Source organism: Spodoptera frugiperda, chromosome 9 (assembly GCF_023101765.2).
Source record: "Spodoptera frugiperda isolate SF20-4 chromosome 9, AGI-APGP_CSIRO_Sfru_2.0, whole genome shotgun sequence".
Classification (NCBI taxonomy): domain Eukaryota; kingdom Metazoa; phylum Arthropoda; class Insecta; order Lepidoptera; family Noctuidae; genus Spodoptera; species Spodoptera frugiperda.
This window is the reverse complement of record NC_064220.1, coordinates 8,822,112-8,849,292: the sequence shown is the minus strand read 5'-3', so window position 1 is coordinate 8,849,292 and position 27,181 is coordinate 8,822,112. Positions and strand designations below refer to the sequence as shown.

The 27,181-nt window shown below is 34.3% G+C and overlaps 2 protein-coding genes across 3 annotated transcripts; one reads left to right on the top strand and one right to left on the bottom strand.

Moving 5' to 3' along the window:
• Positions 1-387: 387 nt before the first annotated feature.
• Positions 388-15,613, top strand: LOC118271398 (CAPA peptides). 2 transcript variants are annotated; one of them, XM_050695905.1, is made up of 5 exons: positions 388-530; positions 7,363-7,438; positions 11,807-11,917; positions 14,046-14,228; positions 14,713-15,613. In XM_050695905.1, exons 2-5 carry the CDS (start codon positions 7,372-7,374, stop codon positions 14,808-14,810), a joined length of 459 nt encoding a protein of 152 aa, XP_050551862.1. In that variant the 5' UTR covers positions 388-530; positions 7,363-7,371; the 3' UTR covers positions 14,811-15,613. The 2 variants fall into 2 exon arrangements, with proteins under 2 accessions (XP_050551862.1, XP_050551861.1); XM_050695904.1 differs by having other exon boundaries at positions 425-530; positions 7,360-7,438.
• Positions 15,614-19,102: 3,489 nt separating this feature from the next.
• LOC118271237 (uncharacterized) lies at positions 19,103-22,845 on the bottom strand. Its single transcript, XM_050695906.1, has 4 exons — positions 22,690-22,845; positions 20,517-20,583; positions 19,961-20,131; positions 19,103-19,466 (listed from the first exon to the last, which is right to left on the bottom strand). The coding sequence occupies exons 2-4, from the start codon at positions 20,572-20,574 to the stop codon at positions 19,246-19,248; spliced, it is 450 nt and encodes a 149-aa protein (XP_050551863.1). The 5' UTR covers positions 20,575-20,583; positions 22,690-22,845; the 3' UTR covers positions 19,103-19,245.
• Positions 22,846-27,181: the final 4,336 nt, after the last annotated feature.

The window sequence follows — 27,181 nt, the reverse complement described above, 5'->3', positions numbered from 1 at the left end:
CAAGCATTATTAATTTATACAGTGTTAACTAAATGTTACGAGAAATTGCATCATTTACTTATTAAACTGATTAAAGTGAAGACATGATTATAGTGTACTTATAGTGTAATTGCACATTGTGTTAATATTTTTTTTAATGTCGAGTGTACCGTTTAAAAATTGCTTAGTTTTCGGGGAATAAGGCCATATCATACTAAATCAGAAGAGTGACAAAAGGTCTTATAAATTGGATAAAATAATCTACCACTTACAAGACGGACATTAAATAAAAATAAAAATTAGTCATCTACCCAATTACACACAAACTAAAGTAAACATTATTAATATTTAAAAACTAACTTTAGCTACTTCATCCAAATCACGACCTACGTCACAGAAAGATAATGACGTCATAAGACATTGGATAACTGTATGGCAATTTCAGTTACAGGTGAAAAAGTTTGAGCACCCCTGTCGCTTCAGTGTCGGGGCCTATATAAACGGTGGATACGGATCACGGCACAGCATTCGGCGTGCAACAGGTTGAGAAGGTAAGTCGATACGTACTCATATGACCCGCGTCTATTTGAAAAAAAGAATTGGTTCCTTTTTTAAAGTAAAACATAATTTCTTCTATTTTTTTCTGTGGTAAAAAAAAAGGATTTTCGAGACTTAAAACTTGAGTTACGTTGAGAAGGTAAGTCGATACGTACTCATATGACTCGCGTATATTTGAAAAATAGAATTGGTTCCTTTTTTTAAAGTAAAAAGAATGTTTCTTCTATTTTTTCTGTGGTAAAAAAATGTTTTGTTTTTTCGAGATTTAAAATTTGAGTTACGTTGAGAAGGTAAGTCGATACGTGCTCATATGACCCGCGTTTATTTGAAAAAAGAATTTGTTCCTTTTTTAAAGTAAAAAGAATGTTTCTTCTATTTTTTCTGTGGTAAATTAATGTTTTTTTTTTTCGAGACTTAAAATTTGAATTAAGTATTTTTTTACGATAGTGTTGCGGGTTAAAATAATAATTTTATTTTTTGATTAATTTATATGCACAGTTGCAAAATCAGTTTTTTAAATCGTGTCTTCGCTAAAGTAAATTAGTCATATAAAAAGTAAAATTGCCTATTACTTAGACATAACTTTAATAGTGCATTTATGACTTTAACGTATGATACTTTTTATACAAAATTAACGTAATTTCCGTTAAAGCAGATTTTCCTTGAATAGTATTTTAATTTACATTCTTTATAGTAATTACCCGACTGCGCCAGAAGGAGGGTTATGTTTTTCGAGTGTATGTATGTATGTATGTATGTATGTATGTATGTATGTATAATTGTTTGGCACGCTCTGCAGCCTAAACGGCTTGATGGATTTTGACTTGAGAGGTGTCGTTAGATTCGTATTTACTGTGAGAGTGACACTGGATATATCAAAATAATAAAAAAACAAAATAGCGGATTTTTGGCGCCAAATTCGAATATTTCTCACTCTCTAGCCTAAACGGCTTGATGGATTTTGACTTGAGAGGTGTCGTTGGATTTGTATTTACTGTGAGAGTGACACTAGATATATAAAAATAATAAAAAAACAAAATGGCGGATTTTTGGCGCCAAATTCGAATATCTCTCACTCTCTAGCCTAAACGGCTTGATGGATTTTGACTTGAGAGGTGTCGTTGGATCCGTATTTACTGTGAGAGTGACACTGGATATATCAAAATAAAAAGTAATAAAACTAAAAAAAATAAAATAAAAAAGGTAATTTAAAAAACTAAAAAACCCGACTGCGTTTCTTTATAATATTAAAATGAAAAAACCCTAAAACAAGAAAGTCATCGTAAAATTTAAGCAGTCGGGACCCATTCTAGAAAGCCAGCCGTATGTGCCCTCACAAAGTCTTTATATTAAGAATGGGTCCCGACTGCTTAAATTTTACGATGACTTTCTTGTTTTAGGGTTTTTTCATTTTAATATTATAAAGAAACGCAGTCGGGTTTTTTAGTTTTTTAAATTACCTTTTTTTTTGGACGTTTTTATTAAGGAAATCTATATATTAATACGTGAAGCAAAAACTTTGTAATTCTTTTTACGAAAATTGCGCGGACGTAGGAGCATAAAATTTGGTACACTTATAGTTTATGTGTAGGAGAAGTGCATAGCGCTAATATTTTTCAAAAATAATGCTTATAAAGTACATTAAATCAATAAATAAAATATTACACACACATGCATAGTATCTGATCGTATTTGACAAAACGTCAAAATCGATAGATATTGCGATGATATTCTCACGTCTCATATGAAAAGAGTTTTATAAAAGAGTTTGAGTTAAATAAAAATTATCCTTCAACGTACGTTAAGTGGTATTGTAAATTAAATCATATATGGTCGAATTTCGGCCACTAGGCGACCACTAGTATTATTAAATAAACTATATTCCTGTAGAAATGTCCCAGCATTACTTATAGGTAGATATTTTATTTTTTTCCTAAGATAAAGTAAGGTAAACCAATTGATTAACTGTGTGCCTAACATTAATATTATAGAAAAAAATCTACATTTGCTATAAATCATGTCATTATTCATGATAGGCGCATTTTTTTATTATAACTTTCGTGAAACATTCTAAATTAATTATTATGTTATCGGCTTACTCACGTAACTGTTTGACGAGGAATCAGACTACTTTTACACTCTTTTCGACTCATATTCATAGGCGTATTTACTGATAAAAACAATGCAATTCTCACAGTTATATATTTTTGTTTTTATTACAGTCTACAAGTAAAATGTTTAAACATTTTCTTCAAATATTAACTATCTTTTCGAAACAGTTACTTGCGAAATTAGCTTTTAATATGTGTATAAATTTTATAACAATTGTCTACATTAATAAAAGTATAATGTATATCGTGACAGAGCATCAAAAAATCCAATATTGATGCCAAGAAATCGCCCTAAAGATTGAACATAACCAATCGTTGGAAAAAAAAAGAAAAACATGAGCTAAAGATTTAAAAATACATATTGAAAATACAATATTGAATACCGGTAACATAACGTATTTTTATACGAATATAAGTTTTGAGGGAGATTTTATTTTACAATTTATTTAGAAACTAGGTAAAAATCTAGGTCTGACTTGAACAATAGACGAACTGTATTTTTTGTATGGATTGAATATCCTAGGATTCTATGAATATTTGAAAAAAAAATAGTCGGATCGGTCCAGGTTTTTGTACCCAACGAGGCAGCGACACATATACATACAAATATTGTATAAATGTTGCCGTAACTAGAAATTTTTTATATTGATTTCGGAGATATGTTTTTAAAATACTAGTACAATGTTATTAAAACGTTATCTTAATATCAGTTAAGACAGAAAGATCCTTTAAGAAAAAAAAAAAAAAAATAAGTACTATATTTTTTTTAGGTAACTATCGTGAGACATACTAAATTAACTAAAAACCACGGTTTACTCACGTAAATTAATAAAGAAAAGCTCTACTAGTTTCGAATCTCAGATCTCTTCGTCACTAATTTAGTAGTATATTTCATTAAAACTTTGCCAATGAAATATTTCATCACACCTATCACGATATCCACAAACTCGTATTTACTTTCTGAATCAAAATTGAATCACCATATAATGAGTACCTACTTACATTAAACTATCAACAAGCAAAAACATTTCAAACCAAACCCACCATAGGGATGATGACAGGGTATGAAAATTAAAAATCTAATTAGTCCGTCAGTTAGATAATAAAAAAATATTAGACACGTATTTTTTTATTTTGTCATAATAACTATAACAATACTTAAAAAGCATTAAAGTTTAGGAGTGGGAGCTAACTACGTCACAAATAGAGTATAAAACGTACTCTAAAGTGACGTCACGCGATATTTAAAATGGATATATCTTCGAAAGTATTTGTTTCCGTAAGAAAATAAAAAATACGTGTCTAATATTTTTAAATAATTTACAAGACGGACATTAAAATAAAAATTAGTCATCTACCCTATTGTCACATACACATTTGCAACCTTATCCCAAACTATCATAGAACTTAAATTCCTAAAACAAAAGTAAATCGATTCACGTTTAACTTGTGATCGAATGTATATGTGTACAATTAGCTGTTTATCCGTTTGTCGCATTAATTATTCGTGTTGGATGAGAGAGCGTAAAGCCGTCTTCCAACGGTCGGTACGGTCCAGAAGATCGAAATGTTTGCTTAATAGGACTTAACTTATCTATCAAGTCGGATATGTTGGTTCGTGCACCATTTTTTTTTTTGAGGGGGAAAATCATCCAATGACTTCTCCCCACTTGGGTTAGGCGGGATTCCTCCCGCCGTGTCAGACTGACTAAAAAATTATTTCTAAACTGTATTATAATTAATAATCTACCTCGGCTGCCAAGTATTCGTTTCTCAACTCTTTGTGTGATCCACACATTTTTAGTTCCAGTGTTTATCCAGCAACAGAAAAAAACCTAGGGCCAACGTTTAAAAAAGTCATCCTTACATCTTCACATACTTTTGCATCTTTAATACTAGTAGGATTGAATCAAAATCAACACTTTCTAACATGTTAACTTCCATAGCGATCAATCAGTGTTATCACACCGTATAGAATACTTTTGAGGACTGAAAATCTCAATGATTTCTCCCGCCTTGGGCGAGGCGAGAGGGAATGTCATACTCTTACTAACTAAAAACCACCCCGTTCCTACTCCTGCTTTTCGAGACGGAGCCCCGGTAAACCCGCTAGCTAGTCCGCAGCTCCGATGCTTTAGGGACCTGACATGTAAGCCAAACTGTCGATGCGTTCCTGTTTTAATATATTCTTGGGGGAATAATAAATGCTTTTCTCTACAGAATACTTATAACTAATATTGTAATACAGCCATTACAAAATGCATAAAAACTAACAATATCAATATAGTTCTTCTGTCTGGAATCTGAACGTTAAAAATACGATTATTTTTATGATCTTTCTGTCTGTATGTTCATACGTTTATAACTTTAAAACGACCTGTAGTTATGTGCAATGCGCTTTGTACGTGTTTTTTGTTTTAATGCATAAACGAGTTCATTTTTATAAAATACACATATTTGTATGTTATAGCTATGTATGTGTGTTTATTTATTTAAAGATACACGACTTTCTCGCTAGATTTGACGCGTTACATTTTTACCAATTTACGCGTTATATTTTTACCAATTTGCTGTGAATATGTAACTTATTAAATAAAGTGAAAATTGAAAAAAAATAACGATTTTATAAAGAAATATAGAATAAGATAATAATAGATGAAAAATACTACCAAGAATTTGAATAAAATCAAGAATACAATGCCATGAAATTAAACCAAATTAGAACCAATCAAATGAGATCATAATTTAAATCAAATCTAAATATAGGTACGCATACAATATATTATTATGTGTTATCCAAATGCAAGCGATTCTGAAACATATTGTATATTTCAGTTTAAATATATAACATTATTATTTCTTAAACTATAGAATTAAGTAATACCTACATTTATTAAGTAGACATGCGTCACAAAAAAGTGACTACAGAAAGTTAATAAGTAGTAAAAGTTTCATATTTTTTTCAATATCAAATGAAAACACATGTACTTTAAGTGGACATGTCATAACTTGTCACACAACAGTAAATACATTTCCAAACACCCATTTAATTTAAGTAATTGGTGCGATCAATACATTAGTTTTCACTTTCAACCACTCTCAATAACTTATTAATAATGATGGTAGATTTTCCTTCCTATAGGTAGCATTAGCAATCAATATATTTAAATGATTTTTTTATTATAATTAATATTCAAAAATGTAATTAAAACATTGAACGCCGTGGTGGTCACTGGTGACCAACATTAGCGGAGGATTTGCCTTTAACAATTTTCTATTGGCAGTCAAAGAATTAACAAGTATTAGAAATAAATAAAGAAATATTAATACTAATTTGACTACAACAGTCAATTTCTTTTTAAGCCGAGGAAAGAGAGCAATCACTAACTATTTTCTCAACACTTAAACACATGACGTCATAAAGGTACGCAGCTTAGTGACGTCACATCTCTCCAGTCTTAAACTATTTACGCCTGTTAGCCTCTACTAAAGGAATTCAATTAATATGTTTAGTTTGTCCTTACTCAATGGCTAATGGAAGGCGAATGTTTAAACGCTTTTTTTTTATTTTACTTTGTGAGGTAAGCAAATAATTAGGTGAAAATTGTTTAGCTTTTCAGTCGATGCAAATTTTAAAAGAGTATAATAATGCTAGTTTCCATCAAACTTCTCCTAAATTTTAAGGAACCTTTTTTTGAGGGTGAAAAATCATTCAATGACTTCTCCCGCCTTGGGTGAGGCGAGAGGGAGTGTCAGACTCTTACTGACTAAAAACCACCCCGTTCCTTCTCCTGCTCTTCGAGCCCGGTAAACCCGCTAGGTAGTCCGCAGCTCTAAGCTAAGATAGGTGGCCATTTAATGATATTTCCATTTTCATCAACCTATAAGTAACACAAAATAGTAAGAGGTTAGTTTAGGTGCTACGTCAAGTTAAGTAACTTTTAGTTAAGTTAAGAGATGGATTAGGTGTAGTTGGGGAATAAAATATTCTGTATGTAACATAACTGTCAACCACTTCGTAGAAAAACAATCCCGATGCTATCTCCTAGATAAAACCGCTCACCTCATTCTTAAGTAAACTCTAATAAACTTATATTTTCTTCATCCATTCTACTCGGAATTTTAAAGAGAAAGATTTAAGATTAAACCGCGCCGCACATTATAACCTGTTGAAACTTTAAACACGTGATTAAGATCAGATTGAGATTAATCTCTGTGTTCGTATGAGGAGGCTGCGGGAATTTCTAAGTATTTAAATTGAAGATTCTTAGTATTTATAGATATGGGGTTGAATTAGTTATGTTTAGTAACCTTTGTTACGCTTTAATAGGGCTCTGGATATGATTTCTGCATCACGCCAAGTATTATAGGACTTTTCCACGTTTGAAAATTGTCAGTAATGGATCGAAATGCGAAATGGGTCTGGAATTGTGTCCCAAGTATTTATTGCAATTGGCGTGAACCTGTATGGTACAAAGTTCATTACAAATCTTGTGCAAATTGGTTGTTATTTTTAACACAGGCAACTCTGCCCACGGGCAATTAAAAACTTGATGATGTGTTACAAATTTACAACGTACGGATATTGTTTGATTTGATTGTTAACACTTTAAACTCCACGGGGTTCACCGGTGACCGACGTTAGCGGAGGATTTGCTTTCAACAATTTTCTACTGGCAGTCAAAGACCTAATTGTAATTCGTTTGTTCAGCAGATCACAGCTATGCAGCCCACAATGAGGATCGTCGTCTCCATGGTCTTGCTGGCATCAGCACTCGCCAGTGCTTACCGTAAGTAGAACAATACACAGAATCCAGTTAAAACACAAACACTTACAGATTCACCTAAAATTTACTGCACAATTGGCGTAGTTAGGAGGTGACCGTATACAAAGTGTGACGGGTTCGTTTCAAGCGACACCTCGTTCTTTCTCCTGATTTTAGCCGGAGCCCCGGTAACCTGTTACGTTGTCCGCAGCTCCAGATTACAACATACATCTAATGCGTGAAAACACTATAGAAAAGCTATCAAGATTGTCTAAATCTATCAAAATCGTGGCTTTATATCAATAATATATCAATAAAGCCACGATTTTATTGAATCGTAGTTAAAATATAACGCCAAGACAAAGTTATTCTTTAGAGTAAAAAAAATAAACATGTGTCTCATGTTTATTCCATAAGACAATCTTACGTTACTGACCATCAAATAAGATAGGTCCATTAAAATAACTTATAAACAACATGTACCGAAGTACTTACCTATTATTTAAAATCACATCGTGTAGAAATTATACCAACCGTTATTAATACGTTTCATAAGGTTGAGGATTCATCCGTCGTCGATCATTGAGATTATCAAAAGGAGTTTATTTATATTTGCTAAATCAATTTTAAATGTAAGAGGTTAAGTTTAAAATCTAGAATCGATTGATCATTAGCTTTACTGATTTAAGGTCTCTTCTTACACTAAGAAGAAGTTTTAATCACCTCGTTAGATCAGGGCGCACTTAGGAACAGGTTATGGTACAAATATATGCAGGTATCAATATATTAACCGACTTAAAAAAGAGGAGGTTAAAGTCGGTTTTTATTAAACTTAGTTTACTGAAAATTTTCGAATCTTCATGCTTACCGGCCACGGCCACCAAGACAAGAAATTCATGACAAAAGTAAACATCGTATGGGAAACCTCTTATGACTTAATTCAAACCACATATTTGTTATCATCTTGGCTGACGATATACGAAAAATAAGCGAAATAGGCCCAGTAGGTAAGCCAAAAAGTGCATTATTATCTTTGAGCTAATTTGAACACTCTTTACAAATCAGCCGCGGCGCGTGTCCATAACATTCCTAGACCACCTATAATATTACAGCTCTTCTGTGGTCAAAGTACATAGAGCTTACACAGAATTTAACACTTGATTTATTGAATTACTTATTTTGTTTGATAATTCGTTGTATTATGCTTTTGTGGTCTAGTACTACCTGTAGTTTCATTTAAGTCATATGAGCTATCTCCATACTGTACAATAGAAAATTAAGCACCATTTAGGGGCCATAGTGTACCACTCTAACGTTTTTACTTCTTAATGGCTAAGAACAGTTATTTTATCTCCAGATTAGTGCTGTACCGGCTTTGTTTGAGGAAGTCCCCGTATCGGCCAATCCCAGGGGAATAGCTGGCCTTTTTTATTTTGACAGTGACCTCTCGGGTGTATATGCTTAGGTAATTTATTTATTGAAAACGAAAACTTTGGCTCTATGCTAAGATCTCTCATATCCTGGGTACGTTTACAAATACATAATTTCACGGACACATCACACTCACATAACTGGATCAATTAGACCTGTAGATCAATCAAAGTGACGATCTGCGCGGAAATCGGATCCGTGCCTTAATAATTAAGATAATTAAATAAAACTTTTTTTCCCCTTTTTTAAAAAAAAGGGAATATCCTTCAACTTTCTTTACTGCCTCCATTTTTTTATAAGTCAGAACCCTAAAACCTTCTCCTAAGATTGGAAAATACTATGCTGAAACCGCATGAAAATCGGTTCAGCCAAACATACATACATACATTCAGGTCAAACTAAGAACTTCCTCTGTTTTGAAGCCGGACCTCCTTTTTGAAGACCTTTGTTACACTAGGATTTACTACGTTGTGGGTGCGTTTACAAACAAACAATTTAAAGGAAATCCAAACCTTAACAAGTTGATAATTGCAATAAAATGGTACATCGCGTGGGAGTTTCAGCTTCAGCACCAGCGAAACATAAGCAAAAGATTACTAAAGCGGTTTAAGAGATTATTGCTGATCGTTAATGTTAGCAGCGTGCCGCGAATATTAAGATGGGAACATGATGGGTTTTAACACAAATGTTAACGGGAATTGTTCCAATAAAATTGTTCCGACAATTTTTTAAAGAGGTAACGCGTTGTCAAATTAAGGATTTGAACGTTGAAAGGTTTTTTGTATGTGTGGGTTGTGGATTTTTTATTTATTTTTTAAGTGATTTGTTTTCAATTTGAGTGTAAAATGTTGTATTAACAATGAATAAGGTAAATGGAAATCATAAATGTAGCGTTTAGCAATAGGTGCTCAACGATTTTTTTTATCGTATAAACCTAAGTCTCAGGTTCGATTCCCGGGTAGTAGGTAAGTATTCTAAAGCTTATTTTCGGTTTTTTAACATTTCTCTAAGTCTAAGTCTGGAATGGTGCTCAGTATATGGCAATGGGATGGATGCCCTATTACATGGAACTTATAACACAAATGGTGAAACGTACACTCACATTTTACAATGGAATTACGTGCCAAAATGTGCACTTCTCTACCTACCCCTTCGGGGATAAAAGGCGTGACGTTGACGTTGCTTTTAATAATACTCAAATTTATTAATTATTTTGTTAACCTGCACAATATAAGGTTATGTTGTCTTTGTTGTAAACTATATCTGGTTAATTAAAGTTAACAAGACTATTCGAAGCTTTATTAAAATTGTTTAACATAATCATAGACAATTATTTAGTTGTTCGGGAGTTGGTTTGTTAAGTTAATATAGGTAATAGTTCTACGTAGTGTGTAATATATAATTATTATTAAATTGAAGATTACGAAGATTTTCGTGTGATATTTTGCTAGAAGATGGTGGTTTTTCATCGAATCGTTGGTCGAAGCAAGTGGTCTCGGGTTCAATTCCAGGGCCGGGCAAGTATTACTGGATTTTTCGGATTTCGAAAAAAAGAACTTTTGAGTTTTAAAAGGCGTGAGGTTATTATGTAACGAACATTGTAAAACAAAATTACAACAGGCTATTGAACAAAATCTTTTGATTATGAGATTAGAGTCAGTCCGCAGCTCAATAGTGTCAGCTGTCCAAAGTTTTGTTGCAACTGCAAATGTATTGTGGATGCATCTAGGGCTGCCGATATCAAAACAAAAGGTTTTAAATTTAACTTTTACAGAAGAGATAGATAGATACTATCATAATAAATGTTGAAGCAGTCACGATTGACGTTTTGCATAGTTAATTTCTGATAGAAACGATAAGTAAAACATTGTTGTATTTTGCTTTATTTAATCTTTCATTCTAAACTTCCTGTTTCACCACCTTCATATAAGTGCCCGATAAACTTATGTGACAGATAGTGCATACAAATTACGTTCTTAATTCAAAGTTATCTGATACATAGCGGCTATCCAGACATTGTGAAACAAGTTGTTAGACTCATTAAAATGTGTCGCTAGAAAAACTATTTTTTATGGACTAGGCGGCAAACGAGCAGACGGGTCACCTGATGGTATGCGATCAAATAGATTTAAAGTAAATACATTTTTAAACCAAAATAACTTATAATTTAAGCAGTTTACTGAGAAAACCGTAACATCATCGACATTTAATTTGTGTTTTGCTAAAAAAGCAATACTTTTTTTCCTATTACACGTCGCAAGGATACAAGCCTTGGTGTATTGATCTCAAAGAGAGGTCTAAAAAATGTGATCGTGATCTATGACGGGGGATTGAACCAGCTATTTGTGGATTCTTGAGAGTGCAGGCAATCCATCAGTCAATTTGCGCGCAAAGCTCTTACGACGCGCATTCGAAAATAGAATCTGTAGTGTATTGTTTTATCTATGGTTTATGGTTCTAGCCGCCATCTTGTGCATTGTTGCCATGTGAGGAGAATTTGGAGATACATTATTATTTTTTTAAATTCGTGATTATAAAACCTTTAAGTGTTATGCCTTTGTCTTATGGTATATGTGTATCGTTAGCGAAAGATTTGCCTTCAATATTTATTTATTGGCAGTAAAATTTTATTACTACGAATTATTTATTTTGTATAGGGCAATGAGTTTATTTTTTATCTTTGAACTTTTTTAGATTATGATTTTTTTTTTGTATTTGGGACAATTTATTGGCTTACTGGTACTTTTTTACAATAGAGAGATGTACGTTACTGTGGATTTTTCATTACCTAACTGATGGCCAAATTAAATTTTAATTTTCATACCCCATCATCATCCCTATTACACATTTACTGCAAACCGAATCTTCACTTACACCAGAGACCCTTGAGATCAGACTTCGACCAAACACCAACCGCTGAACCAAAGTTAGTTTACTATCATAAGTGTGCTTACCCCACAGACAGCAGTGCCAAGCTCCGGCGGGATGGAGTGCTGAACTTATACCCGTTCCCTAGAGTCGGCCGGGCGTCACGGAACACGTGGCAGCTGCCTCTCAACGACCTGTATCTTGGTATGTTAGTCTTTAGTGCTTGTTTATTGAATACTAACTTCTGCCAACGTCTTCGCTCCAGTTACCAGGAGAAAATAGTCAATGTTTTATTCTAGTCTATAACCCCGTCCATACTTCCTATAATTCGTTTAGTAATTTTTGATTTTGCGTAAAAGAGCAGCAAACGTCCTGTACATCTATAAAAATATTTACGTTAATAATAATGTATGGAATAAGCCGGTAAACGAGCAGACGGATCACCTGATGGAAAGCAATTTTTCTGCCGCCCATGGAAACACGAAACACTAGAGGCGTTACAAGTGCGTTGCCGGTTAGGAATTTAAGGGTTGTTGGGGAAGATTAGAAAGGGGGTTATTGGGCTTCCGATAACCTGACTCACATAACGAAACACAACGCAAGTGTTGTTCCACGGTTTTCTGTGAGGTCGTGGCATAGCTTTCCCACACTTATAAGAAGATCTATTGTGCAAGTCAGTGTTTGCAAGTTTAGTTTCAATTTGCATACCGACTTAGAACTTATAGTATATTCCAACTGTATTGACATCTGCAAACTTTGACAGTCCCATGAGAGAATGAGATGCAAGTATGCATAAGACAAACGTGTGACAGAGATAGTTTCATCTATAAAGGGCAGGCCAAATCAAACGTAGTATACCACTCAAATCAATTCAGATACAGGATGTCATATCTAGATTGACATTTTAGATCATTAAAGTGAGTGAAATTGTAATTAACTAATGAGTCAATCCATTGAATACAGATTATAAGATAACGGGTCCCGATACTATCAGTTTTGAATCTTGATGAATTACTATTAGGACAATATAGCCGTAAATTAGTACTAATGCGATGTTATCATTAGATAAGATTCAAAGTTTAAACCTAGGTAAATTTAAAAATGTTATTAAAGAAAAACTTTGTAGTAAAGCTTTTTATAAAATAAAAGACTACTTGGAGGATAGTCAGGCTTGGGAATGAACTGCTATAATGTCCACACAGGTCTTGCTGACATGTTTGTAACATATAGTTACATTTTTTATACAATTTGACATTAACTTAATTTGACATTGTTTTATATTTTTTTCCTTTTATATTTTTATATTTCCTTTTAAAATTGTTAGTTTGAGGACCGTGTGAGACTTTTGCTAGTCATTTTATTTTTAGTAAATTATATTCTGACAGTTTGAGCATTTGTGTGGCCTACCCAAATGTTCTTTTGGTTGGTGTTGTTCGTCGGATCATTCAGCAACAGCCGTCAGCTGAGCTGATTGTAAACTGACACATGCGTGCTGCCATCTGAACAGGTCCGCTCAAACTGCTGTGGTTCTTTCCTCAAAAGACCACTACAGAATCAACTTGCACGGTTCTCCGACATCTTTAATTGATTTTGTCTGGACTTTAAAAGAGACTATGACCTCTGAGTTTGTTTCGGCATTTCTTCTCAGAGTAGTCGGATAGGAAATGCCGGCCTCATCTAGTTATTTAAGAGATTGACGTGTAAAAGTGTTATTTTATAACCTATTTGCAAAATAAATATCATTTATCATTTATCATTTATCATTTAAGCACTAAGATTGTAATTCAATTGTTGATTACCTTTAGTGTAGTCTGAAGCCTTTTTTTTTCTTTTTGAGGGGGAAAAATCATCCTATAGCTGCTCTCGCCTTGGGCGAGGCGAGAGGGAGTGTCAGACTCTTACTGACTAAAAACCACCCTGTTCCTATTCCTGCTTTTCAAACCGGAGTCCCGCTAACCCGCTAGGCAGTCCGCAGCTCCGGATAGTCTAAAGTCTAGGATTTTGTTTTCTAGTCAGACCTCATGTCTATTGTGTGTCATTTCTAGTCAATCACCAACAGCCTATAAGTGCAAGAAAGTGAAAACTATCGTTTTCTTTTACTTCCCCTCTAATAATATCCTCCGAAATATTTCGTTGCGGGATCCAAGACAGTCATTCATATTCCTGGGACGCACCGGGCTTCAGTGTTCCGATGTTTTCATTGTGTCTATTGTAGATCCTGGCTTACAGAAGTTGCAGCGGTTTGGGAGATTGTACGGACTTTTCCCGATAAATAATGGCTATAAGTGCCTCTTCTTACACCATAGTCCTTATTTAAACTTTCCTCTCTTAGAATACGAGCCATCAACGATGGAGAAGCGACAACTGTACGCGTTCCCGCGCGTCGGTCGCAGCGACTTGTCGCTGTCGCGTGTCGACTCCCACGAGTTCCAGCCGACGGCTGTGCGGCGCACTGAGAGTCCTGGCATGTGGTTCGGACCCCGGCTCGGAAGGTCCTTCAAGAGTGATGATGATGGTAAGGAATTTTGATTTGTTTTTGATAGAAAGTGAAGAGTTTAATGGCGTAATTGTTAGTTATATTTTACAATAGCTTCTGCCAGCGGCTTTATCCGCGTTTTCGTGGGATAAAAAGTCCTATCACACGAATCAGCGTATAGCTTGTTTGTATATCAAACATCAAAATCCGTTTAGTAGTTTTAGAGTGATTGATGATAAACATCCAAACAAACAAACTTTCACATTGTGTGTGTGATTCTAGCATAAAATTAAAAGAACTTATTATGATTAATATATCCTCAGAGATATCATTATCTAATAATTTGGTTTTGATTAACGGCAATAAATAAACATTTTACAATGATTTTCTTTAAATGAAAAATCATTCAAATTCTTTCCACGAAAATTAAATTAAACTTTTCTTTTAACGAAAATCCCATTCACCTTTACCAATAAACTAACATAACATTTACATTATAAACTAACATAACATTAATTTCCAGCGGAATTCACAGTACAAAACGAGAACAACGACCACAGCGAGCCCGAACAGACGGAACCCGTTCACGAGGAGCGGAGGAAGAGACAGACCCTGAACTAAACGCACACCGCTATGACCACTGACGAAGGAACCCTAAAATACGGCGCATATTGTACTACTGTACGACTATTAGAACTTGAGACGGGATATTTACCATGTTTATTTTTATGTCTATGAGTTTTCTATTCTATAATGAATTCTAATGTTAGTGTTAGATATCATGTCAGTTTAAAAATTTTGACTGTACGATTAGTCGCATTTTAACCGACTACAAAAAAGGAGTTTTAATATCACGCTGTATATGAAAAGTATTTTTATCCACTGGTTTACGTTTAAATCGAGATTTTGAAAGCAAAAAAAATGTCTTAAGAACTTTCTGATTAGGATTACTGGATGATTTTTAAAACCCTTAACTATCATATTTGGTTATGACAAAATATTAGTCATAAATACTAAGACAGTGGACAATATGCGCCGAATCTTAGAACCATAGATTAATTTAAAAGTTACGAGTAGATGACACTAGTTGTACCGCCGAAACGCCTACACACAATTATTAAATGAATTAATTATTACTATTGCATTAAATTATTAATTGTAATCATAATGTAAATCGACCGTCAACATTATTGTAAGAATTAAATGTAAGTACTAAATGTATTTAGTAATTTTAATGTTTATTAATAAGTATTCATTGCCAAATTTATTTCTTAGGCTGGGCGGGTTTTATTCTTCCGTTTAGAAAAATCCGTGAAATGTTTTTGGCAATTTATTATTATTACTTATTATTAAAAATAATATAAAAATTGAATGAGATTGTTTATGGAATTCTAATTTATTGAAATAAAGATCAGTCCGATATGTTTTTTTGTTTCATTTCTGATTTAAACACGGATTCGCTGACATAGTAGCAGTAATTATTAAGATAATCACTAAAATAGCTGATTATCGCTATACCAATGCAACTGACATATACATTTGATTAGCTTTTAATAACAAACCATTTTGCTATCATACAAACATACATAAAAACTCATTTCATCAATTCTATTCTCAACAAAATTGTCTTTGACCATCAAATTCAAAGATAGAACTCCAAAAAAGAACAACAACAACACAATTCCTAATTCAAACATTTAAAAATAAAACTACCAACAGCTATTTTAAACGTGGAACGTAAAAGAAAATTCATTATTTGTACAACAGATTGGAAAGAATAACGACAAGCATTTTTATAACGTTTCATTTCTCGCAACTTATTAAATATTGTATTATTTAAACGTGGGGATCATCCCGCCTCTAGCAATGGCCGGCAAATTAAAAAGAATCAACATCCTACTTGTCTAGGATTAAAAAATGTTCTCATTTTGTAGAAAAAATGCTTCTATAAATATCTGAAACTAGATTGTTTCAAAGAAATACGGATTATTTTGTTCGCGTCCGTTTGTTTTTTTTTTTTTGTTTTTATTCGAGCACGTGCGGCTAGATTAAAAATGTTGGTGTAGGTATTTTTTTTAGTTCAAGCTTTCGTGATTTAGTTGTGAATGGTATGGATATTAAAATCAGAAGAAGCGTGAGTTAAATAGAAACGTTTTTAAATATCGCTACAGTTTACTACAGCGATATTAAAAAAACTGTAAATGGTTGATTAGGGTATTGGTTTACAAGTAAATGATTACTTTAAAACAAGTAGGTAATATATAAAACATAATATATTTTATGTTAAATGATTGTCAACAAGAATAAGAGTGGGTATATTATGTGTGTATAAGAGTAAATAAAACTATTTAATAAGAAATTTAAAAGTGGCTTAAGTCCAAAACTTAGATTTCTTCTCATATAGACTGGTATTCTTAATATAGCATAACTTACAAAGCCATAAATAAACGGCCACTATAAATAGATCCCTAATTACACGAAAACCTTTACAACTTAAAGGTCTAGTTAACTTAATGACATGCTTAGTTTGTGCCGATACACATTGGTTCAGTGCTTGCTATAACTTAGTCTAGATCACTAACTTTACAAAGACTAAGCTACGATGCCCTTGGGATAGTGTTTGTACTTGTAACCTAAGTTTACAGTTCCGTATGTTTGTGTCCCAAATCGTATGATGATAAGCTTGTCACTGATTGATTACAAAATAGGTATTTTTTATTTGGAATGTTTAAAAAAACACACAATTTGCAATTTTTCATCAGTTTCATTACCGTACTTTAAAAAAATTTGCCACCATATCTCTATCAAATGTGTACTCCCTTAATTGGTCCTTATAACACTCGGAAGAGTAAGGGCAACTGAATACCACTGCTAGGTACCTTCTGTGCCCAGCTCATACAAAAATAAACGATGGTATGACTGTCAGGTAAAGTAACAATTAGTAATAAGTATAGAGTTTGAAATCGGTTCCGGTATATGGCATTATGAGGGCTGGTACATTAGACTCATAACATAAGCGGTTACAGGTGGGTGTAACACCCAGTATTACAAAAGAAAAGTGGGTGTTACATAGTACACGTGCCTGACATTGTTATGATGAAAAATAAAAATAAACAAACAATCACATAAAATATAAGCACGATAAACTAAACTATAAAACAATATTATCCACTATTCTTATATGCATTCGCATGTAACCTAATAATACCTTTAATAGTAGGGATAAATGCATAATCTTGGTTTACACAACCTTCGTAGCGCTACGTGCTACGGGCTACGAGCTACGTCGCTACGAGCTACGTGCTACGATTTTGTAAAATGCTACGTCAAAAAGATTAAAGTAGACGGTAAACTATAATGGATATTCGCTTAATAGTTGTGAATAGGAATATTATTGGTTATATTTATTATTTTAGTGCCTCTTAAAGGTGTGAGTTTTGACTGGAAAGGAATCTTTTGAGTGCAAGACGCGTTATTATTCTTATCGATTTTTTTGACGATTTTGTTTTATTTTTAAAAACAGTACTGTTAATTGGTTCGTTGGTCAAACGAGCTTTCTCTAGATTATATTCTGGTCGGCTAAAGTATTATTGGGTTTATAATAAGATTTTGTACTGAGAATCACATAAAATAGAAAGTCCAAATTATTTGTTTCAAATAGACCGGTAAGGCATCCTAGTCTAATTCTAGTCTAGCGTTTAGTTTTTAACACATATTACCTAAATTTTAAATTTTTCATCACTAAATTTTCAAGCCAATATGAAACACTCTCAAGCAACGTGTTATTAGAGCAATGGCCGGCACAGCAACACACGTGCACGCGTGTTAAATCAATATATTTGTTTAAAACAAAGAAAGGTTTGTGTCCGCAATATTTTTGTTTATTTTCCATACATACATAACGGATCATCCATGCAGGAGTCCCACTGAAAGCGATGTGTTTTAAAGCATGATATCGGAGTTTTCCAAGCAAACTTATTGTGTAATAAATGATTTTTAATGAAATTATGATTCTCCTATTTGCTATTCCATTTTCGGTTGATATTTTCTTTATTTTACCATTTCAATCATTGGTATACATAGCTTAGCACTGGTAGGAAACGGACTCATCTAAGATGTTTTTTATAAATTATCAAAGTAATAAATAAAATAAATTATTATTAGTTTTAATAAAGATGCGTGCTATGGATGTGTACTATGAATGGCTTCTCTACTATCGATACATCGCACACTCTAGCAGCGTATCTTCGCACACCTACATAGCTTTGCATCAGTGGAAACAGTCACATAGTTTCACAGCTTAGCTATTACATCTCTTGTTAGGACAGCTCCCTAAAACAATGACGTCATCCTTACACAATCATTGCAACCGAGTTTTACTAAATAAGTAATGATCAAACAGCGAGCCGTGTGCGGCGGACGGAACGGGAGATTTTGCGACCTGTCCGGATTATGGAACGTGTTCAGTGGTGTCGGCCTATTTCTGTGCTGTGGTCATTGGTGCACCACTGTGCACTGTTGTGACAGCTGGACCAGCAAAGGATTAACAATTATGGTTTGTTTTTTAATGTTTTGTTGTTTTTCTTTGGCTGTGATGAGCATTGTGCAGTTGTGATTCTTGCTGTCCTTACAATAAGGAACCTATTAAATTTTTCTCCATATTTTGGTCTGAATGTTCATTTATGTAGTTTTGATTTCTGTATTTGTTATTAACTCTTTGACTGCCAATAGAAAACTGTTCAAGGCAAATCCTCCGCTGACGTCGGTCACCGGTGACTACCACGGCATTCATCGTGTTAAATAGCTATTGAGAACTTTAGCTATTAAGTAAGAAACCACATTAGTTGGATTCTTTAGGTATGTAATTATTATTATTTTTTTGTAGTAAAACACGAGGAAAGTAAAAGGAAGTATTAAGATTACTTTAATTTTATTTTACGAAGCATAAAAATCTACAGTACCTCAAATCGTAATAAATCATCGTCTTACAAATAATGTAAATTCCTAGTACAGATTTTCTTACCATCCTATAAAATAAACCTAAATACAAAAACAATTAATAAACCCTATAATAATACAAGCAAACAGCAAGAGCGACGAACAACGCCGTGGTAGTGGTGGGACTCATGGAATCGGCACTGTTGCAGAAGTCAGTCGAGCACTGACAGACAGTCTCCAGATGGTCCCGGTTGTCAGCCCTGTAGCAGGGCTTCTCGTGTCGAACCCAACCGCAACCGCGCGTCACGCGAAGCTCTGAGTCTTTGTGAGGATGGTAGACTGGAAAACAGAAATAAATAGTGTTGATTTTTGTAAAGGGCGACCTTTGTAAAGGGTTATTGCACGTTATCATCATTATCAACCTATAAGTGGCCACTGCTGGCTAATAGTCTCTTTTCAAAGGGAAAGGTTTGAGCAATAATCACCACGCTTGCTCAATGTGGATTGACAAACCAGATGTTTATGACTCTTTTTCCCCACTGAAAAAAATGCTTTTATTAATATTTTTTGTCATTTTATGTCTTTTCCTATTCAAATGAGCATAAACAATATTAAAAAAGAAATACATGGAGCATAAAACCACGGTTCAGGAGACTAGGGTCACCAACTAGGTAAGGTAAATACACGTCACCAGTGGCAGGCTAAGCGTCTTTTAACCCATAGGCAAGGATAACCAAGGTATAGTTCAACACGAGCTTCAGCTATTCTTAAACTACCCATATTTCTACGTAGATAAGATACAAAATAAGCATTTTTAGATAAAAAATACTAACTAGTCTGCACAATCTTCCTACAGAAGAACTCATACTGATCGATTCGGTTGACAGCAGTGTTGCAATCGATGACTGGTATGATGCGGCCTCGGGTCTCGTCATCGAACTGCGTTGGATCGATACACGCTGAGTTGTTCGCGCTGTTGCAGTAGAAGCAGTATATGGCTGATGCTGGAAAATGTAAAATAAAAATATAGTACTCTTGTGATCCGGAGCTGCGGACTACCTAGCGGGTTTACCGGGGCTCCGGCTCGAAGCAGGAGAAGGAATGGGGTGCTTTTTAGTCAGTAAGAGTCTGACACTTCCTGTCGCCTCGCCCAAGGCGGGAGAAGTCATTAGACGAGTTTCCCTCCTCAAAAAAATCTAACTTTTAAGCAATATCCAAGCTAAAAAAACTGTTAGGTACCTAACAGTTAACAACATTTAGATTTCCACTAACCCATAAGTGTCACCTAACGGTGCAAGTAAAGAGTTAATTTAGATGATACGGCACGATGAGTAAGTTTTAGTTAAGCGTTGGTGAAAACGGCCATGAGTGTTAGTTATTTTTACTTACATTTGTAAACCAACGATAAGAATATCGTCATTGACATCAGCAAGTTGTTCGGAGACATCTTTGTTATCTGAAAAAAGTTTAAATATATTAATCGAATTACGATGTAAAATTATAACAAAAAAAAGTTGTAACGAAATGGGATAAATATTCCGTAGACAGAATTGAACTTTAATCGTCTTTGTTAAGTTAAATCCAGCAGAATGAAACATTACCTTTACCTATAAAATAGCAGTAATAATTAATCAGTAGGACTATCTTAAATTTTCTCCAGCCTGCAATAATCTTCTCAATCCCTGATTCCCCAACAACCATTAAATTTCTAACCCCCAAAAGGCCGGCAACGCACTTGTAACGCCTCTGGTGTTTCAAGTGTCCATGGGCAGCGGCGATTGCTTAACATCAGGTCATACCTACAACTGCTAGTTTACCGGCGGCGTGTTCCATAAATATAAAAAAATAGAAAAACTAAATCCCGTTATAAAAACCCTAATCATCGCCATCAAACCAGCCAAAAGTAAGCAAGTAAACTATCAATTCAACTCTTAAGAACTTAAATACTGCACGATTGGTGCGGTGGCTGGGCAACTGGCTGCCGCGCAACGGGTAGTGGGTTCTATTCTCGCACAGAGCAACTCTTTGTGTGATTCACAAATCGTTGTTTCGGGTCTGGGTGTCATGTGCATGTGAAATTGTATGTTTGTAAACGCACCCACAACACGGGAGAAAATCCTAATGTGGGGCAATGTTTCTTTATATAAAAAAACAACTTCAATAATATTTTAATCATACGAAACTAATCTACGAAAACACGTAATGATCTCTAAAGTAACCGTGAATACCTCTAATAACTTTCTTTCAGCACAATGTACAAATATAATGCGTCCCTAATAAGACTTATTCACCCTTTTAGCATTTACTTTAAGACTATTATTAAGGTAAAAGGTCGGAAGTCATTAAAAACTTTTTCTTTAATGGAGTTGAGTTGTAAGAAATAAAAATAAATAATAATTAATTTGTTTAAATTATGGGTTGACGGCAATGCGGTATTGCATGAACAGTGAGACGAAACAGTCCCCCTCAGATGAGATATGAACGGTTAAAATGTTAGACAAGACTTCATTTAAGACTATTTTTTTATGATTACATTGTCTTTTTTGATCAAGTAGAGGATTAGGTCCTAAAGCTCTAGTTCTATTTAACATCAGAGAGTCTTCAGCTAACTAAGACAAGACTTTGTGGGTCGAATGGTCGATACAAAACCCGATTATATTGATATTCGATTTTCAAATTGTGTCCTGTGGTAATAGGCTCGCTACCTATTAAATGAGATTCATCACAAGATTGGTTAAAAATTATTGTTCGTTATAACAGTATATATCTAAAAAAGGTCTACCCTATAACACAATGAGACCAGTTAATTATGCTTAAACTAGTGTCATTGTGTTGTATTTCACATTTAGAATGCTGAGAATTCTACAACGTGCGTAACGTTTTATTACGTCATTACCACCAAAGTTTCATAATAAAAAGCGACAGTTCTAGAAGGTGATCTTTACTAAAAAAAATAATAAAGCCAAAGATTGAAAAACATTTCTTAGATTTTTCTTATCAACAAGTGACATACTTTCTATACATATCAAAAACGTTTATGATATTTAAGAAATGGTAGAGAGAAAACATATCTTATGATTGTGTATTATTATACCTTATTGCCACACTTTTTATTCCCATAATAGTAAATTAAAGCACATTTACTATTTCTAAATGAGATCCACGTTATACATTTTTATGGGACAAGCCCGCCCCAACCTCTCAAACCGCTGCAACTCCCGTAACCCAGGATCTACAGTAGATACAACCATGAAAACACCGGAACACTGAAGTCCGGGGCGTCTCAGGGACATGAATGACTGTCTTGGATTCCGCAACGGAATAAATCAGAAGATATTTTAGAGAAGAAGAACGTTATAACTGACAAGAGTATACCATATACAGACCACAATCTTCAATTTCATACTGTCTGTAAACCTACTTCGTTTATAGACTCAGTAATTTGATCCCTAGATCCTGAATAGTCACACTAACTACAAGACGACCACAGAGACAATCACATTTAATACTTCATTAAAAAAAATCTATCTATTATTTTCACAAACCACAAGAAAATACTTACATTCAATTTAAAACGTAACTAAAACACTTTAACCCAAGATGTTTATTAAAAATTCAATTTGAGTACAATATCTTTATTTAAGAGGTCACTTTGATACCGCACCACACTTCTATTGGTTACACAGATAACTGAGGAGCTTCTAAATAATATATCATTACATAATTGTGTAGGCACGTATGTGTGTCTGTCACGATGTTTGTATGTACTTCAACCTACTAGTCTTGAGCATTACTATGTTTATTTTTTTTTTTGTTTAATATATTATTTAGAAATTATTATTGACTAATCAGTGACAAAAGACACATGACAGTCTTACCCCCTGTTACATGGGACTTACGTAAAATAATGGAGAAAATCTCTACTAGTTTCGAGTCACAGAGGGACTCTTCATCATGAGGGGACGCGGCGACATAGGACTTAAACACAAATGGTGAAAAGTGATAACATAATGTGTGCCTCTGCCTACCCCTTTCGGGGACAAAAGGCGTGACGATACATGAATAGACAGTCGATCAAGCTTCCAGCTGATGATTATGATGATGATTACAATCATTGTTATCATTAACTTTATAGGATAATAGACTTTGCCTTCTTTTATACGTGTTATGTAATAGAAGGGAGAAGGAAGTGATCCGTCTACCTACACACTTATAAAAATACCAGTCTTATCCCCAGTTTCATTAAATTTGTATTTTTAGAAACTAGTTCTCCACTTTTGGTTCTTCCTGTGTCGCCTAAAGGAAAAAGTAATCCTATTTCACTTCTCATTGTTCTAATCAATACTCAATTTTTAATTTGGCCTCCATATTATGTTATAAAAGTGGCATCTTACAAAGCTAAAACAATATATTAGAAACAATATGGACCCGGTAGAGCGCAGCAGGATGACTTTCAACCCATAAAAAACAATCTACCCCTGTTCCAAATTTCTTCTCGGTCCCTTCAGCCGTTTTGATGTAAAGTAAAGAACATACAAACAAACAAACAGACATTCGCATTCATAATGTTAATAAGATGTTATTGACATTATCAAATTTCTAACAAGTAAAGCTATTTCAACACATTTGTTTGTCAAATTAGAAGGACTGTTGGACCTTATCGATAGCTCCGCAGTGCGATGACCTCTGGCTTGCCGTATCTACATACTCACTACTAAGTGAATTATATCACTACAATTGTAATATGTTTCCTTATTAATAATAACTATTTAAACAATTAAAAGGAACGGCTTAAAATGTAGATATTATGAAGTTTATTAAAAAGATTCTTTTTAGTGCCATTACAAAGAACTAATCAATGTGATATAGTTACTATATCACAGGTAATCGTAACATACACGGTTAGCGCAGTGGCCACGCGTCGGTTTTCTAGGTAAAGTGCCGCGGTTACGATTTCTGGGCGGAACAATTCTTTATGTGATCACTGATCAAACAATCTGTAATCTTAAAATTCGTGATCTACATTTAGCATACAGGCAAGGTATGACTTGGGTGATCGGACTTTTTATCCCTTGGAAACGAGGGCGAAGTCACTGACAGAAACTAGGACTTTATATTTCTCAGGAATTTTAGTTAAGTTCTCGTATTCCACATAAAATACATCTCTCCTTTGGTATAGCATATTCTTCACTCCCTTTTACCTAATAGATCTAAAAACTATAACCTCTACCAAACTGACCCCCTGCTTTTAAATTCGCGGTTAGGAGCTAATTGAATAACATTACAGTTTGTGTTTGCCATTTTATCCGTAACCAAATCCACCCTACTTCTATCTCGCAACATGCATATATTAAAATCAAGCCGTTTTGAAGGGGTAAGCAGAGAAGGCAACGAATTGTATTTGTTAAAATTTTTTTTAGCTTGTGATACTACTTTCCATTGGTTACTTATTATGTTTTTCAGCTTGCTTGCATAAGACGAGTTCCTCGTCAAATAATTACGTAAGTAAGCCGAAAAACATAATTTAATTAATTTAGTACGTCTCACGAAAGTGGTAATTGGTTGCATGATGTATGAGATTCGATTCTCGAGCCAGATTAATCACAGTTTGTCAGTTTGCTGTAAAATATTAACCCTATTATGTTTACAGTAGGCAGGTATAAGGATATACTTGCACACTTGCATACTATTGCAATCCTTCGGTCTGAAACTTGATCCTTGACTTTGAAAGGTTTCAGGAATTATTTGCCAGTTGCTACATTTGCACAATAGTCTTGATACTTGAACTGTTCCCATAAAAATACTTATTTTAAGGCGGAATATCATCCTATGGCTTTTCCCCGCCTTGAGTGAGGCGAGAGGGAGTGTCAGACTCTTACTGACCACCGCGCTCCTACTCCTGCTCTTCGAGCCGGAGTACCGATAGTCTAGGTAGTCCGCAGCTCAAGGTTCCCATAAAAGGTCGCTGAATGCCATTCTTGTTAAACAGAAAAACTGTATATTGTACAATTGTACATTGTACAGTGGCATTACGTGCCGTAATGTGGCAAGGGGTGGAAAAAAGAGACGAATTTGGTATACAGACAGAGCATACGGAGACTTGGGTGATAGGATTTGTATCATACGGAAACGTGGACAAAGCAGCTGGCAGAAGCTAGTTTTACATATTTTCCTTTCAAAATATTACATGATACTATCACAACCACCAACGCGTTTGTCAAATGAAAGTAAAACATTTAGAAAACAGCCATTTTTATTATTTTTATAAAAGCGGATGTCCGGTTGTAGCCCCTTGGCTCTAACAGCAACATCAAATACTTACAATAAATCAAATCAAGTTTTTTTTTATATTGAATCACTGCCCTTTGAAGCTTTTTAACAAAATCGACGGCTTAATTAAAAATGAACGTCGAAACGTTGTCAGAATTTTTTATTTCGCCCCTCTCTGAGTATTTTTGGGGGAGATAAAATGTTCGCGTGTGTCTATAAAGTAGCTGTTTTTGTAGACTGTGTTTTGTTTTGTCTGCTGAGCTGTATCTACGATTGATGGGCGCAATTAGGTATGAGGTTAGCCTTAGTTAATCTAACCGTGCATCTACACCGCAGTTACTGTTTGTAGATCAATGTTTGCAATCAAAATGATATATCGATACCTTAATTGGCAAACCAGCAATTTTTTTTATTAACCTCGTATGGAATAAAAAGTATGATAGAGTTTTAAGTGTCTTCTGAAAAATTTGCTCATAAGGAGTTAGCTGGTTTGCAAATTAAGATTGATTTCTATCACGGTGGCCAGTCTGTCTAACTAGACTAGCCTACTCCGCAGTTATATGTACCGACAGACCGACAAAGCCGGAGAAAGATCAGGGGCAGGATTAATGACTTTATGTGCTTTTTGAGGCATGGTGGTGAAACACCGCCGAACATCCTAACTCTAGGCTAATATAATGATCACTTTACTTAGAAAATGCCACTATCACTTTTTTCCGGCGTGGCCAACAAACCCGCGACACGTTGTTCAACAGCCAGCCATCCAACCACTGCACCAACCGTGCAGCCCAGGACCTCATAAATAACAATATCATCCCACACGAACTGCAAAGCAATATTCTTCACTACTTCAGTATTTTGACGTCAAGAAAAAACTAACTAAGAACAAATCAACGTACCAATAAAATAGCAATACATATCAATAAAACTTCGGTACAAAAAACAAAGAATTGCTACTCCTACTCATATCTATCGAGATGTTTCATTATTTCTACTCCAAGTTTTTTTTCAAACTTAAAATAACATGGCTTAACTTTTTCTGTCGAAACTTGTTCCATATTACCATAGAATAACAATGTCTGACTGTCTACGTATGTGGGTAAATATCGTCGATTGAAAAACTTGTATAACAATGTTATGAATGTATCATAACATCACGACTTAGTTAAAGTACTATAAGAAACTTTCTTTCTTAAAGAAAGAAAGAAAAACAGTTTATTTGCACCATTTAAAAAAAACAATAAACATAAAAATTTATAAAGGGTATAAGGGTTTTGAAAGAGAGAAATTAATGACTTTCCAAATCAATGTTCCACCAAAAATCATGTTGATTACTCAAATCTGAAATTAATAAACGATCTCAATTTAAGTATGGAAGAACAATGCTTCGGCATGGATGTGTGAATGGTCGGCTCGACCGGAATGATTTTACAAAAAAACCGACGTGAAACAACGCTTGCGTTGTGTTTCGTCGTGTGAGTGGAGTATCGGAGGCACAAATATCTCAAATCCCCAACAATCCTCAAATTCTAACCCCCAAAAGGCCATCAACGCTTTATTACCGCCTCTAGTGTTTCGGGTGACTATGGGCGACGCCGATTGCTTACAATCAGGTGATCCCACTTCTGCTCGTTTGACTAATAAAAAGAAATACAAAATCTTGGGAATAAGATCGATTTTTGACATTATTTGTATGGAGTTTCTGTCAAAAATTAACATCAATTCAGAGATTTCGTTTACAATACGGTCCTGTGAGATTATCAATGTTTTACAAATAACTCTGT

What these genes read in the sequence shown, in the direction of transcription:
- LOC118271398 (XM_050695905.1), top strand. Translation starts at nt 7,372, where the DNA reads ATGCAGCCCACAATGAGGATCGTCGTCTCCATGGTCTTGCTGGCATCA. An exon ending in TCTCAACGACCTGTATCTTG is followed by an intron (nt 11,918 to 14,045) that starts GTATGTTAGTCT and finishes TTCCTCTCTTAG; the next exon opens with AATACGAGCCATCAACGATG. An exon ending in CTTCAAGAGTGATGATGATG is followed by an intron (nt 14,229 to 14,712) that starts GTAAGGAATTTT and finishes ATTAATTTCCAG; the next exon opens with CGGAATTCACAGTACAAAAC.
- LOC118271237 (XM_050695906.1), bottom strand. Translation starts at nt 20,574, where the DNA reads ATGTCTCCGAACAACTTGCTGATGTCAATGACGATATTCTTATCGTTG. An exon ending in CTTATCGTTGGTTTACAAAT is followed by an intron (nt 20,132 to 20,516) that starts GTAAGTAAAAAT and finishes TACATTTTCCAG; the next exon opens with CATCAGCCATATACTGCTTC. An exon ending in TAGGAAGATTGTGCAGACTA is followed by an intron (nt 19,467 to 19,960) that starts GTTAGTATTTTT and finishes TCTGTTTTCCAG; the next exon opens with TCTACCATCCTCACAAAGAC.